Source organism: Syngnathus leptorhynchus, chromosome 22 (assembly GCF_054491065.1).
Source record: "Syngnathus leptorhynchus isolate UIUO chromosome 22, UIUO_Slep, whole genome shotgun sequence".
NCBI lineage: Eukaryota > Metazoa > Chordata > Actinopteri > Syngnathiformes > Syngnathidae > Syngnathus > Syngnathus leptorhynchus.
Window position 1 is genome coordinate 5,285,266 of NC_141216.1, and position 18,797 is coordinate 5,304,062.

Genomic DNA, 18,797 nt, shown 5'->3' on the forward strand with positions numbered 1-18,797 from the left:
CGTGTCTTGTTGCACTAAGCAACTATAGCCACCAGATGGCAATGTTGCAGAGAGTTTGAATTTTTTCTCCCCAGTGATGGATGGCCTGCCATTATAACAGAAAACAACGTTGATTGAAAAGCATCATAAAAACGTTCAATTGCACGGCCTATTTACGTCATGTCGGCTCTAACTAAATATCTTAACAGAAAAAGATATGTTGGAATTTTTAGTGTGAAAAATATCATTAAAACATCAACATCAAAGTTAAAGTTATTCATGTCAGATATGTAGACGCTGCTTGAAAAAAAGGGCGAAGGGCTCTTTGGTGGTCAGAGAGGTCCTCTTTATTGGTTACGCTATAAGTCACAGTTAGCTTTGGTAACACGGCGAACGCTACACACGCGTGTAAACATGAAAAAATACACGCACACACAAAGCACAGGCGGCAAAATGGCCGGGCAGTCGTCATCAGAGCGCAACGTCTCTTCTAACTGCACCCACACTGGACATTATACAATAGATGTATATATGCAAGATGGCTGCCGCTTAGTGCTTGGTAGTGCTGGCAGCTTTGTTTTACAGTATATGATCAGGTCACAGATTAATACAATGCAAATGGTTCGAAATTAGCTTTTATTTTCACGTTTGCAGCCCTGGTAGTGTTTGCGTGCGTGTGTGTGTGTGTGTATGTGTGTGTAGTGTGTTATGTGTGTGACATTTGTTTATCCCCACATGCATCAAGTAATTAGTGCGACTTCAGTCCCTTTTCTCAGCGGAATACATCAGCGCTAGCTAGCTAATCATGAGTTTTCATTTTCAATGGAGTTAAGGCGTGTGCATGATTTTCTTATGCACAACTTTAGTACGCAAAGTTGCTGTGCGATGGAGTTCAAGTATGCGTGCAGCTGCATCGCGCTCTTCTTTGCCAACTTGGCCTTGTTTGCATCTAGTTTGCATATGTGGTTAACAGTCATAAATACAAAGTGGTATAGCCGCTATGGAAAAAGAACAAAAATAAAACAGTCAAATAATGAGAAAAAAGCTGCGAAGCAAAAGCCGCAGAGTATATCATGTTATTGTATCGTACTATTCTATCTAATACTGATAGTCCAAATGACTGCATGGATTGAAATCCGACGTCCACCGAGCGACCCACGAGTGGCGTGATGAAAGAGGAATGATAAATATTTATAATAGAGTAATAGCACCATATTTTGTTTTTGTCAAAGAAATATAAAAAGCTCACACATAGAAAAAAAAAAAAAGGACCAGATCTATCGCTTATTGTTGTATCCTGGCTTGCTTACCACTCTTTTTAAACTAAACACACACACACACACACACGCGCACACAAAACAACTTGCTAATACTTCTAGTTTGTTTTAAACATGCACTTTGGTTAATGTACTCATCTGTTAATCCTTTGGCAAATGAACAAACAAACAAAAAAAACGCGGAGGCACTTAAACAAGCTAAACAAGCTAACGTGACAGAGCAACACAAAAACTATGTACATGTATGTAAAAGTGTTACATTATAAATAGGTTTTAAACCATAGATACTATATACATCTTGAAACGGAGACACGGTCGGTTTGCTCGGGGGCGTTGGCATGTGGCGGCGATGCTGGGGGTGGGGGGGGGTGGAGATGACGTCAGCGCGGTGATAGGGATGCCGCCGCTCATTCTCGCTTCCTCAAGATAACGTAGATGAGGCCGCTAATCAGCGCCAAGGGGAAGGCCACCCATGCCAGGATGTAAGAGTAACCAAACTCCTCCGTCTCGGGCACCCACTCCGGACTCATCACCGTGTAGATGATAGCGCCGCTCATCACAAACAAACCTAGAGAAGGTCGGGAGAAAGTTTAGAAAAAAACCCCAAAACAAATTCTTTGCTCACTGTGTCGGCATCTGATATCCCGCAAAAGCTGTTTTGTTAAATTGGGTTGTCTCGCCTTTCTGAGATGTCCTGATTTTGTAGAAGCAAAGAATAACCATCTTCGATGTTCTTTGTATTTGATTACTGCTTGTGTACAGTTAGTGTACTCACTAGCAAGGATCTGGAAGGTTCCGGTGATAAAGAAGCGTCCACCCTTCTGCAGAGTAAAGAGCTGGCAGAAGAAAAGGAAGAGCGCCAGGCAGCTGAAGATGATGGACAGGATCATGAGGGCCTGGACCGCCTGGATCCACTCTGGACATATAAAAAGCAAGAGGAGACATAATCAATAACAGGCCGGTCGGTCACCGGAGACGGCATCGGAATAAACCTCCGTCATTAAGGCCTGTAACGAGCGCAGCGAGCAACCAATGTTGCAAAGGCTGTCGGGAGCATGTTTACTTCAGGGAGCTTGTAATGGATCCATAATGATGCTACTAGCCAGGGTATCTTGTTCTTGAACCCCACCCCCAGCTTCTCCCCTCCATCCATCCCTTGCATCAGGACCGGCGACTAATCATCGATCCAGACACGGCAAGACCTCCAAGTCCAAAAGAGTGGAGTCCATTAACCCATTAACCGCCTGGCATTCTGGGAATTTGCCAGATAGGCCACAACATAAGATACAGTACACATTCTATCCAGATCCAATACCCAATTTTTCAAAACCATCTTGCGTTTTGTGAGACATTATTGTAACAATTATTGGTTGTGCTTAATATGTTAATTTGTGCCAGTCAAAAAATTTGAAACAGATTATGTTAACATGCTGTAGCGATTGTTGTAGTGTCTTGCTTTGATTCTCGACGCATACGCTGGAAATTGAAATCTAATTAGGCCACACGGTGCCAATGTTGTGCTTTTATTTTCAAAACAAAGCACGCAGTGTTTATCTGTATGTGGACCGTTTCCTGTCAAACAAAACTGGATAAGATAAGCGAGGAAACCCAACACGCTCTGACTATTAGCGGCACATCGGCCATCTCGCCAAAATGCGGCCACCACCCCATGGCGGGATTTAGTTTTTGCGACTGTTACATAATCCCACAGGCTGATAAGATGATAGGTCGACGGAATGTTCCGTCCGTTGGCCTTTAAATACGGATGCTACACCGGCGTGCCTTTTTCCTTCCTCGACTGTCAACACGGGACGTTTCCCCTCCTGGTGTCATGAAAACACACAAATCAATCATGCCACTGAGCGTCACTTTGATGCCAAACAGGAAAATAACAGTTGATAAGCAATGATCTTGGAGGTCTTTAGTGTTTAATTCCTGTTTTTCGCCACTAGGTAGCTATGTGTTTGCGTTACTAAGGAAGAATAAAATAATTTTTACTCTTGTTATATACTTTGTGTCTTGGCAAGGTAGATAAAATTGCAATCTTTATAATTTTACAAAAGTTGCTTTGTCAAATTACAGACGAGTCTAAACGCTAAGGGTGCATATCAACATTACTAACATCAGATATTTTCACAAAAAAATCCTGGCGTTACCATTGGTAACGTTTGTCTCTGTGACCTTTACCCTCCAGACTAAATTCCATGAAATAATTTTTCTTGGATGAAAGAGCGCATTCTTTAAATTTGCATTAATGTGTGACCGCCGCCCCCTCACTGCTTGCCCCTTCAACGTGCTTTTCTCTGTGGCGACCGAAATTCTAGAAATTAGCTCAATTTGAGTTTGGAGTGTAAAAAAATCAAAGCGGGAAAAAAAAACTAAGTTGATTACTCAGCAGACAATCCCGCCTGGTGACGCCCTACACTACTGACACCCCCTGCCCTGGCTAGCCCTCTATCTTCCTGTCGTCTGCCTACACACACACACACACACACACACGCACGCACGCACGCACGCACGCACGCACACTGCTTGCTTAAATAAACAGTGCGTCATGAGGCCTCGTGAAAGCAAGTCAAACAAACTACCTGACAAAACACATGGCCGGCCGGCTCTGGGCCGGCCAAGCTCGGCCCATTCTGGGTCTCTGACATCATTGGCATTAAAACCCTGCAAAAAAAAAAAATACCATGTGCTGCACGTTCTAAAGTTGGCACAAAATAACCTCCACTCAAATATTGTCACACATGTGCTATATAAATCTCAAAGAGTGCAGCTGCTGCCGCCCTAAATCGTCCTGCTGGACGCTGCAAGCTAAGATGGGACACTGTGCTCTGGCACTGGGCGTGACCCTCCATCAGCATATGTGCGGCACATACACGCACACACACTGACATGCTTTAAATACTCCTCTGCAACCCCACCCACACACACACACACACACGCATCCCAAATAGCTGGTCACTATACTGTTTCTGCACACGGGACCTCAATATGGACATCACGCCACTGACTATTTATACAAGCGGCGGCCTTTCCAAAGGCCACCGGCGCATTCTCTCCCTTAGATGGCGCCAGAGGGGCAACCCCGACACGCCCTCACAATCGGCAAGTCATCCTGCACTGCGTTGGTGTACTCGACAGCAGAATAGAATTAATGTTGCCATGGTGGCTCTGCAATATCGTCCATTGCACGGCCACTGCCGTACTACTGATAGTCGTGGTATGAAAAATCTAAATAATACCACCGTAGGTTTTGGAGAAGTCCTCCATATTGTCACAAATAATAATCCCAAATATCAAAACAAGTCATTCACTGCTTTACTATTGATAATGATATTGATCAGCTCTATAGTGACAAATATGTCACTGCAGGACATCAAGTAGTCATCGAAAGCACTGCCACTCCTTAGTACTATAGTCATATTTCATGCTTTTAATAATCCCATTGTTGATTTTTTTCATGACATTCCTGGAAATATTTGATTATAGTAATAATGGCAGTAATAATAATAAATCATTAACTGTCATTTTGGGCCTCCCATTGCATTCCCACCACTTTACCAATCATTATTAATAATGTCGATAATCATGATGACATGTCAGTAACGACATTTAAAATGACCGGCACTGTACTCCCATTGCTACCACAATTAATCAGCGATGATGATGATCGTATTAATAATCATTTACCGATAATTGTCAATACTCATAATGCCAATAGTCATTAATAATGCAAGCAATCATATCAATGACATTGGGATGCCACCATTGCACTGGGGCTTCTTTACTATCACAATCGACTGTAATTCATGATTTTTAATAATGGATTCTGACCTCCAGTGGAGGCACCGCCGCAACGGTAGGCTCCATTGATGATGGAGCAGTTGGTCCAGAGGTCCGAGGTGCCAAAGTCACTGGAGGTCCACACCTGTGGAGCCCCAAAAATAAATCAATCAGTCAAACCCACGTGACACAGCATTTATTGTTTACATTAAGACCCTCCACCATCATGACCACCCATTAACCACACCCACCCTCCACACTTCTCCCATCGGGCAAAAGCGGGACTCACGCTGACTATGGTGGAGATGAAGAGGAGCACCAGAGCGGCGATGTGCAGGAGGACGATGCCCAGGAGAAGCAGCAGCATCTTTGCAAGAGAAGAGTCTAGATCAGGAGGGAGGAGGAAGAGGAATTAGAGTGTATGTGTGTGTGCATGCGTTTATGTGAGCGCACACAAGCAGAACATGGGTGTGTCACTGCAGCACGTTCAGGACAAGCGCTCCCACTTTTTACGCACCGAAAGCAATGACGCCGCATCAAGTGTCACCTTTACCGAGCCTAAATGTCCCATGCAACAATTTTTATGATCTTAATCATGTCAGCCATAGTCATATTTAAAGCACAAAGTCCACTTCCATTGCACTTTTAAAATAAATAGAGCAAGTTGTACTTACTTGGAGTCGTGAGCGTGGATTCACGGCACGCTGAAAAAAAGCGGTAATAAGTTTTTGTCCAAACAGGCGGCTGAGGAGAAGGAGCGAGTGTTGTCCACAAGCGGCTGTGTGTGACGGCGCGCTGGGAGCCGGCCGCCTCTTATAAAGTGTCTCATTATGGAAGAGACAAGACCCGCCCAGGCGGCCCGGCCCCCCTCCGCATTTAGATGCACGCCGTGTAATGGCGCGCCGTTTCCCTGGTTACCAGCCCTGTGTGTATATGTGTGTGTAATCACTGTTTTGCTTTAGTAGTAGTCGTAGTAGACATATGTTTACCAAGATACTCTAAACCTAAAATACAAGAAATAATCAGGATTGATTGTATTTGGAATAATAATGTCTTTATTGTTGTTGTCAGCCATCAAAAAGACTAAGATTAGAAAAAAAGGTCAAGATTTTAGTAAAATCGCTTTTGTCACATTTGTTAAAACTGTCAGCAACAGAAGGTTGGACTGATTTTGATGTTGATTTCAAGAAAATCCAACTCTGGTGAGCAAAAAAAATCCATGGCACTTGAGACACAATAAGGATGAAATATTTTTGAGATTGAGGGGCCACAAGCATTTGATGATTCTGAACTGAAGTGAAATTGACATTTCTGCTTGATAAGTAAGGGTATCACCTTTTTTCATTCTCAATCGGATGTACATTTAATTTAAAAAAAAAATACATCCTCAAAACTTTAACACTTTTGTGTTAACACTCCAATGTAGTAGCAATCCTGGCTACCTTGTTGACAGTGCACTGTACCTACAATGCGCATTAAATCTACATATAATTGACTCCCCACAAAAATGCATTGGTGGGAATAGAGAAAGAAACCCTAAAACTATTGATATTAATGAATATTGAAATAAAATGTGAATATACGAATCCACGAGTGTCGAACCAACAAGTATGTCGAGGTCGACTGTATAGCACTATGATGTCTCGATGATGACGGCCAGCCAGGGGGCTCCATCCAGTTGACATTGCCTGGGGTTTCCATGGTAATGGGAAAAATAAACATCAAGGCTTGTGTCATGAGCGTCGTGACTCACGGCCCGTGTGAACATACTAGCTAGCTAGCATCAGTGTAGGGCTCTCCCCTCTGTTTGATATGACTCATTCTTCTGTGGCCACTCTGTGTGTGTGAGTCTGTGTAAAAATATCCACCCATGTTGCTCATAGCGATGCAACGAACGGAATTCCAGGAAATGTACAAGGAGCGGTCAAAGCTGTAAATATTCCCAAATATTTGCTGTCGAGGATCCTCATAAAGACAGGAAGTGGCGCGTGTGCGTCAGGGCGTGCGTTTCCTGTCGCTATAATCACACACTGCGCTCATCTCCAGCCGCTAAGATGTGTCGACATCTTCTCTCTTCACAGCACTTGTGTCAAGATGGAGGCTAGCACGAGTCTTAAAGTGGCCGCCGACGGGGTGCTTAGCAACCTCTCTGATAGCCCAATGAGCCGACGGGACAGTGGCGAGAGAGCAAGCTTCCTCTCCGCAGTCAAACACGCGCCGCTGCCGCCTCTCGTTAAATGTTTTCCATGCCTTATATGTCCATGTTTGCGCAGACGCCAAAGAGTGGACGCACCTTTTTGCTTGAGAGCTGCAAATGTTGGAACGATGTATAAAGACATCCATCGATTTTTTTCATTAAGGGCTAGCCAATGTGATTATAAGGAAGCCCCAAGGGTCAGGCGGTGAGTGGGGATGGGTGCTTGGGCAGCATCCAAGAGTTTCATCTCCTTAGCTTAAAGGACCAAAGTCAAAGGTGGCCACTAGCACACTACTGTATGTAAGAAGCACGACAAGAGTGTGATCCATTCTATTGTTGCTTTCTGTTAGCCCATGGCCATTCGTGTTAAATAATTAACTGCTAAGTCCACAAAATCAAATAAATGCAGCTCGAATGTAAGCAAGCTGTAGCTGGCTTTAGCATCAGTCTGAGGAAACAAATATCACGTTCATACCACACAGTGAGTTAAAAATTCACAAGATGGCACCTAAATATTAACACGTACTTTGCGGACCATTTTGACAGTCCTGAATAGAAAATCAATTGAGGTCTTTGCTCTGAGCCAGCCAAGTAGTAGCATATTCAAAATGAGTTGGGATATTGATCGGTATATCCTTAGAACTCAGTAGCCTTCTGTACCTGGTGAAACCTTGCCTTTAAAACCAAAAAATAGATATGGGAAGTGGACAACGTATAGACTTGTTTGTTTTGACCTACGACGAGTACAACCACCATGCCAACCTTAACTCTGGATTTCTATTTCCACGCTTCATCATAGCTATCAAGTATGTTTCAAATCTTTTTTTTTAGCAAACTGCGAAACGTAACCTCAAATGGCCAAAGCACAATGGCAATGCTTTTCGCAGATTAGAAACATGCAAGATGTCTTCTTCCAAGTGTGAGGCCGTTGGGACGGGAAACCGCAGGGTGCTTATCTTTTCGTCTTAAGGCTTCCTCGCCTCGTATATTTCTTGTCAGTATTGCTCAGCGGCCTCTTGAGAGGCTTCTTCCACGCTGTAGCTGCGCTCCAACAGCCACAGGAAGTTCCCATGAACGTTCCCAACGCCTGCCCAGAGTCTCACGTGAACCACCACAGAGACCGCAAGGGAGGTCCTTGTCACATGCTAACAGCTAATGCTAGTGACTTGATGGCAGATGGCGATACGTCCTTCCAGGTTACAGAGACTGATTAATACAATTCAGATGTACAGGACATGTACTTATCTTGGATTTCAGATACCTCATACCACAAGTTTTATAGGTTCTATTCTACAGAGGTTGAGGAAAAGATAGCTCTCCGATGGGTTCATGTGATTTTGTGTGCGACTATATATCAGTGCAACGACTTATTTGCAGTTCTGCTTCCCTAGGAACAATTGACTTGAGTAATCCTTCACAATAAGAGAATCTGACATGAATCAATGTTGTTGTTGTTTTTCTTTCTCTCAGGCTCCGTTTGTAATTGCAGGCTCTCTTTCCCTCTCTCCCTCTCGAGTCTCTGCTGTCGGAATGTAAGGATGCAAAATAACACACGGCCGTTAAAAATAACCCGTCAATATGTTTGGAGCATCGCAAGGATTCCAGCGTACATTCCGCATGTACGGGGGAAGGGAGGCCCTGTTGGTGGGGGTGTCAAAGAGGAGTGTCTATTTACGTCCCACCTAAAAGGAGACATAGCGATGCAAGTTTTCATTGCTGGCCTTCAGAGAAGACTTTCTCTAAGAATTCTCGGGGAATTCCTGTACATTTTGTGAGGTCGGAAAGAGTTCAATCTTTGTTGACTTCACTTTCCTTCCCTTTTTGACCCAGCGAGTTAGCATACTGTTTATATCCTTTCTGGCAGGAGAGGCAAATATTTGCCCGATATCTTTGGATTGCAGTGATAGGCTATGAAGCTAGCCTGACCCACATACTAAGATTTCTCTTCATATTCTGACTGAAATGTAAATTATTGTTGAGTCGCAATGGTTTAATAGCATCAATCCTTGTGAACTACAAAAGCCGATTTTATCTACTGGGCTCTTGAATGTTTCTGCGTGTGCATGTACACACACCTCTATTAAACACACACGCGTTGAGGACACCATGTAGCTCCCGGTGTTGTTTGCACAGCACGGTAACAGAGAGGCTGTAAAATATTACACCCAAAGCAAAGTGCAAGCGGCGTACAAACACGCAGAAATACAATGGCAAAACACACACACAGAGTTATCAGTTTTATCAGTACAGTCACTCCCTCCAGTGTCACAAACGGCGAACCACGCCTGCGCATTTAGATTTGAGCCTCCTCATCTATTGATTTTAAAAGCATTAGTATGCCGCTACCGTCCGCAAACCCTGCCCCACGCTCGGGGCGGTGGCGGCGACGACTCAATCACGGCGTGGATAGGACCCCGACGGGGCGGCGTGAACCGGTGTGCGGGCGGGGCCGATTGCGGCGTCTCCATTCGAGGCGAAGTGCCGAGTCATCGTAAAGCTGCTGATAGATGCGTGCGATTGTGTATGTGTATACATGTTGGCCTTGACCATGAGGTGACACATCGATGTCACATCGACATAGACACATCTGCAAGGTGTGACGTTAAGTCCGTCAATGCTCACAACGGCGGTGGCGACAACTCCAAATTCGTTTTCTTGTTTTTATTTCATCCATGGGTGTTTCACACGTAACAAGCTTGATGGGGTCTTGCATTACAGTCCAGAAACTCACACAAAAGTAATAACACTCACGTTATTTACTATCATGCAATGACCTCCCACACCTTGTAAATTGACTGTAAACTAATATTGCTCAAGTGTATCCCGTGAGTCGCGGTACGCTGGGGAAGGTCTTGCGTATGCTCATGCACTTCTCCTGGTCCAGGAAGAGTGAGTTGGCCTTGATGGAGAGGTCGTGCTCCAGCGTCACTTTGGTCCTCAGCAGAGACTGGAGGCTGCCCTCGGCTTCGAGCAGCCTCTCCTGCAGCTTGCGGATGGTGTCCTCAATCTCCCGGACCTCCTCCACCAACCTGGGCGTCGTAGAATGTTGGGCTATTTGAAATCAATTCTGGCACACTCTGATACCTGTGATACGGGTTGTCCCTGCAGAGCTCCACGTTGGGCCGGCGAGTGCGCTCTTCCAGCCTTGTCTGAGCCACCTTCAATGGACTCTCTTTGTCCCGCAGAGACTTTTTCAGGGACTCTATCACCATCTCTGTCTGGTAGATCTCCTGCAGGGTCTAAATGAGATAAGCAGCTCACAACAAAGCACTCCAGTGTGCATGGTTAAAAAAGGTACTTGAATATATTCAGATGAGGTTTGAGCTCTAATTTCTTAATTGTGGAAAATGTGCTGAATGATGGATCCTGTTAGGCTGCTTTCCAAATATAAAGACACGTGTAGGTCTTTAGGAATGTTTCAGGTGGCTTCTCACTGACTAATGATCAGCAAACAGACAAGTGTGATCATGTGATGATGGACCTTGGCGAGATGGGCCTGAAGGCTGTTGCGAGCGTCGGCCGTCTGCGCCACGCGACCGGTGAAGGACACGTTAACATTGTTGAACTGACTCCACATTTCGCTGGAGGTGGCGCTGAGCAGCACTTCGATCTCGTCACGAAGTTTGCGCGAGGCGGCACGCTGGCTCTGCGAGCGCAGAACGTTGTTGTCGGTGAACTTGGACCACGACTCCGGCTGTGAGACCCTGGCAGCCAATAGCGAGACAAGCGTTGTGTTGACAATATTGAAAAATATCGGTTTTGATAGGTCGTCGCTCACGAGGGGTCAAGGCGTTCGATTCCGCGGAAGTAGCCGATGCCATCCGAAGTGTTCCTCAGGTTATGGCAGCGGTCGTCTATCCTTTGCGCCATCACTTTGTTGCTCAGGTCTCGTTCCAATTCGTGCTGCGCCTCACGGTTTAACCTGTTCAGTGTCTCACCCCCCCCCCCCCCCCCAAAATATCGACAATTATCAATCAATGTGATCCCGCAACCACCGCCATGATGAGACTCACGCAAGCTGGGCTGTGGCTCTCTCCAGATGTTGCCTCATCCTAGTCTGACAGGACTTTATTACCTCAACTTCCTGTTTGAATCCATACTTTAATCAGTACATTTTATTACTATTATTATTTTTTCCATTTTTCACCTTAATGAGGTCTTTCTCAACGTCGTCGTGGACCAGGTCGATGGCCATGCGCTTTTCGCGGTGGTACAGACATTCCTGGGACACCTGGTGAAAATTTAACACAACTTGATGTAACGGCTACCGTTTAGTTCTCTGCGATAATAGTAGGCAAAAACTATTCAGATTGTTGCTGACTTTAAAGACAGACAAAGATAGACAAAAACTGTCAATTGTCTTAGTTCAGATTCAGGTGAACTCAACACAAGTTAGTGTGTCTTCATGCTAATGGCTAAAATCCTGTGTAATGCTAATAGAGCAATATTATATATTAACCGTTATTTAACCTTTGACATCATCGGTAGTCAACGCTTACCTGAAGGGGCCGCTCGGTTTCAGCCACGGCCCTCTCCAGCCGTCGCTTGACCTCGACCAGTGTAGCAGTCTCTCCCGCCACGTTGTCCACCTCGTGGCTCAGTTCCGAGCGCCAGAAGGCAATGTCGTTGAGGCGCTCGCCTATGTACTTGCTGGTGTTCTCTTGCATGCGGCGCGTCAGCTGCTCCTTGTCCTGGATCAAGCGCATTGTGTCATGCCGGAGCCGCTCTGCACTGTTGCGAGATGCCTCCGACTGGCGGTAGTTGCCCTGGTTGGACTTGAACCAGTCATCCGGTGTGTAACGAGTGCTCATCGTGCTCCGGTTGGATGGGTAGAACATGGTATCTGTGCGGATCAGATCTGGGATGCTTCGCTGTAAAGTAGGGACGGTGCCTTCGTTCTTGTAGTAGCTATTGGTTCTCCACTGGTTGGCGCTGTGGCTGGCAGGTTGCGTGTTTCGGTAGCTCGGCCCCATGGTGGAGATAGCGGGTAGGAAGTGGCCCGTCTTGGGTCGACCATATGAGGCTGTCATCTCCATGCCTAAAAGTGGACTGTCTTCCTTTAGCGTCAAGACTTCAAGCTTGTGCTTCTTTGTGCCACTCACCTGCAAATGAGCTCAAGTCCTCCACAAGGTGATGCCACTTGCATAATTCATTGCTGTATTCTAAGCGTGCAAGTCATTCATTGGTCAGGCCAACCAATGGCAGCGTCAAGCGGTCTGTCCAAGATTTCTGTTGACACAATGCTGGTTGCCGTGGGTTACCGCTGCCCTCCCCAGTGGGCAGCGTTCATGCTGAGCAGGTGCTTTTACTTTGTCAATAAAAGAAGCTAAAGAGACTCTGAGTTTAAAATGACACAACGTTTCACTTCAAAATCTACAATACAATATAGAATGAAATTCCCACACTCAAAATTGTTGACTTACACTACATTGAGGTAATGGAGAAAGGAATGTGAGTGTGATTGGTCGTTTGTGCCCACAGATTGACCGGTGACCAGTCCAGGATGAAGTTTGCTAGTGTCTTTTAAATTTCATTGAATGAATCCATATCCTCTATTTAAACGTTAGAGGAAAGTTAGACTAAGTGCACTTTTTGAGGAAATGCTAGTCCTGCCTTTTAATTTGAGAGTTAAAATTACCTTAAATGTAGAAGTAGCTACCACAAGCTAGGCTAGTTGCATTCCAAAACTGGTGTAGTTTACTTTGTAGAAAACTACTGACTTGAATTTTTTCCGCCAATATTTTTGCGTCGAATGGGACGACGACAAGCAATCTGAGCTGGCAAGCAAAGCGCCAAGCTGTCAGTTTGGATTACACTCACCTGTTGATTAATTCATGCGGCAGGAAGAGGACATGCAATCATAGCCTGTGTTGAGTTACACAATGTTGAAAATGTGGGTCATTTACACCAAAGTCTTCTTGAGATATTTTGTAACGCAAGAAAGAAAAATTGGAACTGCAATCTGCTAACCAATTGTTGTTTTTTGCACAAGCTTGTTTATTTAGACTTGAGCCACGTGTTTTTTCGTAGACCTGACGTAAAACAAATCGGAAGTCGGCCATTTTGTTTTGAGCCAGTCATTCTGAGCTTTCGGTCAAGCCGACTTTATTGTAAACATAGTGGCTTGTAGTTCGAATGGAATGAAGTGTCTCCGCATTGCTTAACATGGCAAGGTTAAAGAAGCCCCCCCACACACACACTCCCACCGTGACCTCACTGGCTATAAATAATACCCCCTTCCAAAGAAAGTAGGAATAAGCCAACCGGCCATGAAATTCCTCCTGTGAATGGAAAAAAAGTTTGTGTGTATTCTGCAACCATTGCAGATTACGACATATGTTGCATGAGTGTGGTGCGGGTACTTTGTGTGTGGTGATTTTCAGAAAAGTTCTCTATCTACTTTGGCTGAGGGACACGGCTAAAGAAATGGTACTTTTTTTTTCTTCTTCTTTTCATTTGTATGTTTAATGTGTAGCCCTAAAAAGTGAGAAAAGAGCCGCTAGCTATTAGCACTACCGCGCTGATCCAGTGGAGCTTGTAGCGCATGAATGCTGGCACTCTGTCGTACCAAGTGAGTAAATAAATAAATAACGGTCACAGAGTCATATGTTAGGGTCTGGACAGTGCCCTCCCCCCCCCCCCCCCCCCACTCCCCATTAATTCTCCCCTCCCTCCCATCAGCCCGCATGGTCGCGGCCTCTCCTCCGCTCTGCTGTGCTCGACACAGTGCCTCCGATGGAATGTGATGACCACGGAGCGGACAAAGCCCACCATTCACGGCCCCTCGGCCCACACTGGACGCCTGCAACTGGGAGCCTTGATTTTACAGATGGGAGGGGGTGCATGAGGGGACAGGGATGGGACAGGGGAGGCTTGTGTCCGCCCCAGTGTAACTCATTCTGTAGGATCAAATACATGGCTGAAATAGTTTAAGGCGATTGGGAGGACTTTTTAAACATGTCCGTCTACTTCCTGTCAAGAGTATCCAGTGCGGAAACACAATAGAGTCTTTGCTGTTGCCGTGCGACTAGTTATAAACACTCGACACTCTTGTTGGGTCATTAACATGCCGACAGTGGATTGTATAAAACAGTGAGGATGTTTCATAGGAAACAGGGGAAATATAGCCACACCCGTTGTGAACTTGCAAAAGTCACATTATTACATGTGATGGGCAAAATTTGGTATTCAGGCTTTTTTTTTTATCGCTAAACATCACAATAGAGTATTTGTCTGACTTCTTTGGACGTCCTGTCATGCTGGGTTTGCCTACCTGATTTCTTAATAAATGGTAAAACGGGAAGTTTTGCAGAGTTGAAATGAAATTCGGACACTGTTAAAGATAGAAAATAAAAGATTCAGTTCTGAACCAAGTGCCGTATCACAAGTCCAGCTGTGCAGACTTTGCCGCGCACACACCGCCAAAATTTTCTTTGTGCGGATAGGACATTGGCCTCCAGCAACTATAAAAAGTGCACTGAAGCGACAACGGCAGCCAGTGGAACGCCGCAGCAGGTGATTGAAAGCGGTGAGGAACAAAAAAGTCGTGCAAGATTTAGGAAGGCAAAAATTCTCATCCAAGTGCAGCCAGTCGCCGCGCAACTGCCGGCGCTGACTCAACAAGCGCAAACTGTAGTAGGGGTCTCTATGAGAATGTCAATTCTCTGAGTTACAGTCACACTAGACTGGTTGGAAAAAATATATATTTGTTTAAAAAAAAAAAAAAAGCCTCCTTCTCTGTGCGTAAGTGCTCAGGAGGAGGGAAATACTTGGAGGCAAATAACTTCAGAGACATGGTTATATTCTTTTGACTAAAGGGTGATGATCGTTGTGCTTCCATGTCATCTTATTCTGCGACAATACGCTTAGCTCGGTGAAAACTAATCCAGCTAGCCACCGTCGCCAAATATCCTCTGACGTCTTCGATTAATCGTTCAGAAAAGATTTGTCGATCAAGGGAATGTGTTTAAATGTCTACCCTTAAGCCCGCTCACTGTCCAGCGGGATGCTTTCTAAAAGGCTGCAACCGGAGCTCTGCGAGTTACGTGCGACACGTAAACCCGACACAAACAGCTGCTCCCGACGCATTCCCGCTCGCCTTGCGCTCAATCTGTGTGCGCGCGCGCCGCCAAAGGCCAAAGTGCGCGCTGGAAGGTGTCGGATGCGCCGGCAGGCACGCGAGACACGCCCCGCTGCCATTTAGCCGCTTCTGATCGCACACCCAAATAGACACGTTTGAGCGCCGTGTCGGCGAAATTCCTTCGTCCCAAACAAAAGCGAGAGGGGCGGGAGATTCAGATGCGCCACTTCTGCGCGAGGCGGAGGAGAGGCATTTAAAACCAAGGCCTTTTTGTTTCTCCAGGCATTTTCCAACCCCTGCAACCAAACCTCCCCCACCGAGCATGCCGGCCGCCCCGCACAAGTGCTCAAATTGTCCTCCCGCTTCCCAAATTTGGGACCCCGAGTAGAACGAGGCTTTTGTCAAAGTGTGACCCGGCCGAGTCCGTGGTCTGTTTGCCGGATGAAGCGCGCTCTTCATTAGTGCAAGTCCATCACCCCACCCTAACCTCATCTCTTCAGTCTACAGCTCTGTTAGCACATCTGCCTATCTTCTGTGGAGTTTGCACGTTTTCTACAAAAACAAGCATGTTGATGAATTGCCCATAGTTGTGAATGTGAGTGGGAATGGTTATGTGCCTTGAGATTGACGATGAGGACAAGCACCATTGGAAATGAAGGCGCGTATTCTCTCCACCATGCATTCATTGTGTCAGGTGCACGAGCCACGTGAGAGGTCCTTGTGTATGATTGTGTGTGAGAGACGGCCGGCAGCAGCTGGGAATGCCCGTCGACCTCAAAGCGACTCTGCCAAGGTCGGCGCGGAAATTTAAAACTCGATAACGACGCGATCCTAGCGGACGCCGCCAAAACGGCTGAAATCCCTGCCGTGACCCGAGCGTGATGTCATCAACTTCCGGGAAAGCCCTGCGGCAAAATGTCCGGAAACGTGACATATCGTAGCCGCCATCGCTCTGGGAAAAAAAAAATTGTCTGTCATCTGCCCAGCTGCGCTTGGTTTGGTGGGCGACCACCCAAAGACCCGCGGGTCACGTGGCCGATCCTAGTCCGACTTGGAAGCGTCCTGCCTCTTTGGCATCAAGCTGCCCACCACGGGCGGGCCCCAAGAGCACGTCAACTCAACAACCAAAACATTAGCTCGTCTTGCAAGAACAACCAAGCCACAACGTGACAATGTATAAACCGTTCACAATGTTTGATTTTCTTCATGCATCTCTGCAAACTAGCACGGTCACACCTCAAGGATAAAAATAAGAAACAGCAGAGTTTCACATACTGGACACGCTCCAGTCGGTGTCACCGAGAGGGGAAACGCTTGTAATTACCAGTCATTTTATAGCTAATACATCATGTCAGACACATTTTTTACGACCTCATTTATTGCGGCGCTTCAGGCGACTTGCCGCCATCTTTGCATTTATTGTCCCGCCAGTGCCACAAAACCCGCCTCTGTGCGATCGTCCGCCTCGTATTCTCCCACCCGCCGCACGTAGGCGGGGACGGAATGGATCGTTTGAGTGACGTCAGCGCTGCGGACGGGACGCCAGTCGGGAGGGGCCGCTGAGAGGGCGTTGGGAGAAAATCCACCGAGGAAGTCATACAAGGACGGAAAGCAAAGACTTGAGTTCAGTTGCTCGGTGTGTCACAAAAAAATATTTGTTTTTTTGCGACAGTCCCATTTTAGTCACGATCGGCAGTCCTAAGCGATTCATTTTAAGTATGTGACACTTCTTGGGTCAACATGAAGGCCACACCAAATATGGGCCCGCAGTTCAAAGTTCAAGATCTCCCATTGGGAGGATTGTGTGAAAGTGGTGTTAGCATTAGCATTACGCAAATGCCATTACTCTTTTCACTCGCTCACTCTCGCCAACACCCGAAGCATCCCAAGCACGTCGGGTCGGATCGGCTCGCACTTTATAAATACCACCCCCAACCTCCCTTTAAACATGTCTGACATTCATTGCATGCATGCGCATGTCTGTGTGTGTTTATGTGCCAACGTACATGGCTGGGTTAGACCCAACAAACCTTAACTCAAACTTAGCCATAACCCATTTTACCCTTAATGGTTAATGTTCATTTTACAAATGCCAAACCCGAAACTCTTCTCATCCTGATTGCTAGCTCGAACCCTCGAACCTATCCCAGCTGTCTTTGGGCAAGAGACAGGGGTAGGACATGTCACTCATATTGTCACTTACAGAAAATTTAGAGCCTTCAATCAGCTTAATAAGCATGATAGGCACATATGAATATGAGTTGTATGTGCAATTTATGTTGGACAAAACGGGAAAAGGCATTCCTGATCGGTGTGTCTTTTTGGAACAATGTCGAATAGTATTCGCTGATGGGCGAGGTTCCAAGTGACCATGTCGTGACCGTTTCCACCCAACGTGAGGTCACGGAGTCCTGACACGACACATCCAGTCAGGCAGCACTTCCTGCCGTCAGCGAACGAGTACCCTCTTCCTTCCTGCGAAAGGCCAATGAATGAATGAACACTTTCATCTGGGGGGCGCATGTCGTCAGAAGCTCCAAAAGCGTGAGGGCTAAGGGGATGAAAACCTTTGACTGATTCGCATTATACGTTATTGTACATATAAGGAACAATTCTATTAACATTTTGAATTTGTTATTGATTGATTACTTACCAATTGGGGTGGCAAAACATTTGGTAAGCATCTGCCACCCTGTAAAACCGCCTATGGTAAGCAGTATACTCAGCTTGCCTGATTAACAGGTACTGGTACTGGAGATAGGTTTTACTTCATGCTCCTAGGCTGCCCCCTTGTGTCCTGTCTGTATTTTACCAATACTTTTAGGTAAAAAAAAAAAGCTATTTTAGATGTTTGTCCTATTAAATTACATGTTTTGTGCAAATTAAACGTTTCTGTGGAGTTCTTAACCGTGCCATACTATCAATACTGTATTGTTGTTTATGTTGTTGTTACGATCTACAAAGTAGTCATTTTCATACTCTTAGTCCCTCCATGTCTTAAATTCCAAGAGTCCACACATTGTACACATTAATTATTTGAAAATAACTTAAATCATATAAAGAAATTTGTAAGAATCGATACTAGCTTTTTAGCATCGATGTGATATCGATACACAGACTAGTATCCATTTTATCGGTACTTGGATCGACATGTCAGTCCTACCGGCCACCGTACAATGTCAGCGTGTGTTTGTTTGCTAGGCTAGCCCACAGCATGTGGTTGTGAAGTTATATTTCTGCATTTTTTGTTGGCTGGAATGAGAACATAAAACATTTCTCTAGATTGGTGTAGGAAGCGAAGCACTGCCAAGATGCCGAAGGAGCAGTTCAGAGAGACGGACGTGGCCAAGAAAATGTGAGTCGCTCGCTAGCATGAGTTAGCTAACGTTATGACAGTTTACGAACTTGCATTACTTTTTTGTTCTTTCTGTTTTCTTTTGGCCATTCAACCACGTGGAGGTGGTGTATAACTTTTCAC

General features: G+C 45.7%; 3 protein-coding genes across 4 annotated transcripts in view; 1 reads left to right on the forward strand and 2 right to left on the reverse strand.

The window, feature by feature from the left end:
* polr3a (polymerase (RNA) III (DNA directed) polypeptide A) overlaps positions 1–18,797 on the forward strand; it is a 64,098-nt gene that overhangs the window by 36,023 nt on the left and 9,278 nt on the right. For both annotated transcript variants that reach the window (XM_085902966.1, XM_085902965.1), the window contains exon 7: positions 18,602–18,674. In XM_085902966.1, the coding sequence (XP_085759092.1) occupies positions 18,602–18,674 (73 nt within the window). The remainder of the gene's footprint in view (positions 1–18,601; positions 18,675–18,797) is intronic.
* pmp22b (peripheral myelin protein 22b) lies at positions 304–5,809 on the reverse strand. The gene is made up of 5 exons (XM_085902967.1): positions 5,717–5,809; positions 5,332–5,426; positions 5,094–5,187; positions 2,032–2,172; positions 304–1,824 (listed from the first exon to the last, which is right to left on the reverse strand). The coding sequence occupies exons 2-5, from the start codon at positions 5,407–5,409 to the stop codon at positions 1,664–1,666; spliced, it is 474 nt and encodes a 157-aa protein (XP_085759093.1). The 5' UTR covers positions 5,410–5,426; positions 5,717–5,809; the 3' UTR covers positions 304–1,663.
* Positions 9,895–12,328, reverse strand: tekt3 (tektin 3). The gene is made up of 7 exons (XM_085904030.1): positions 11,739–12,328; positions 11,387–11,470; positions 11,253–11,323; positions 11,018–11,161; positions 10,721–10,943; positions 10,324–10,478; positions 9,895–10,268 (listed from the first exon to the last, which is right to left on the reverse strand). Exons 1-7 carry the CDS (start codon positions 12,273–12,275, stop codon positions 10,052–10,054), a joined length of 1,431 nt encoding a protein of 476 aa, XP_085760156.1. The 5' UTR covers positions 12,276–12,328; the 3' UTR covers positions 9,895–10,051.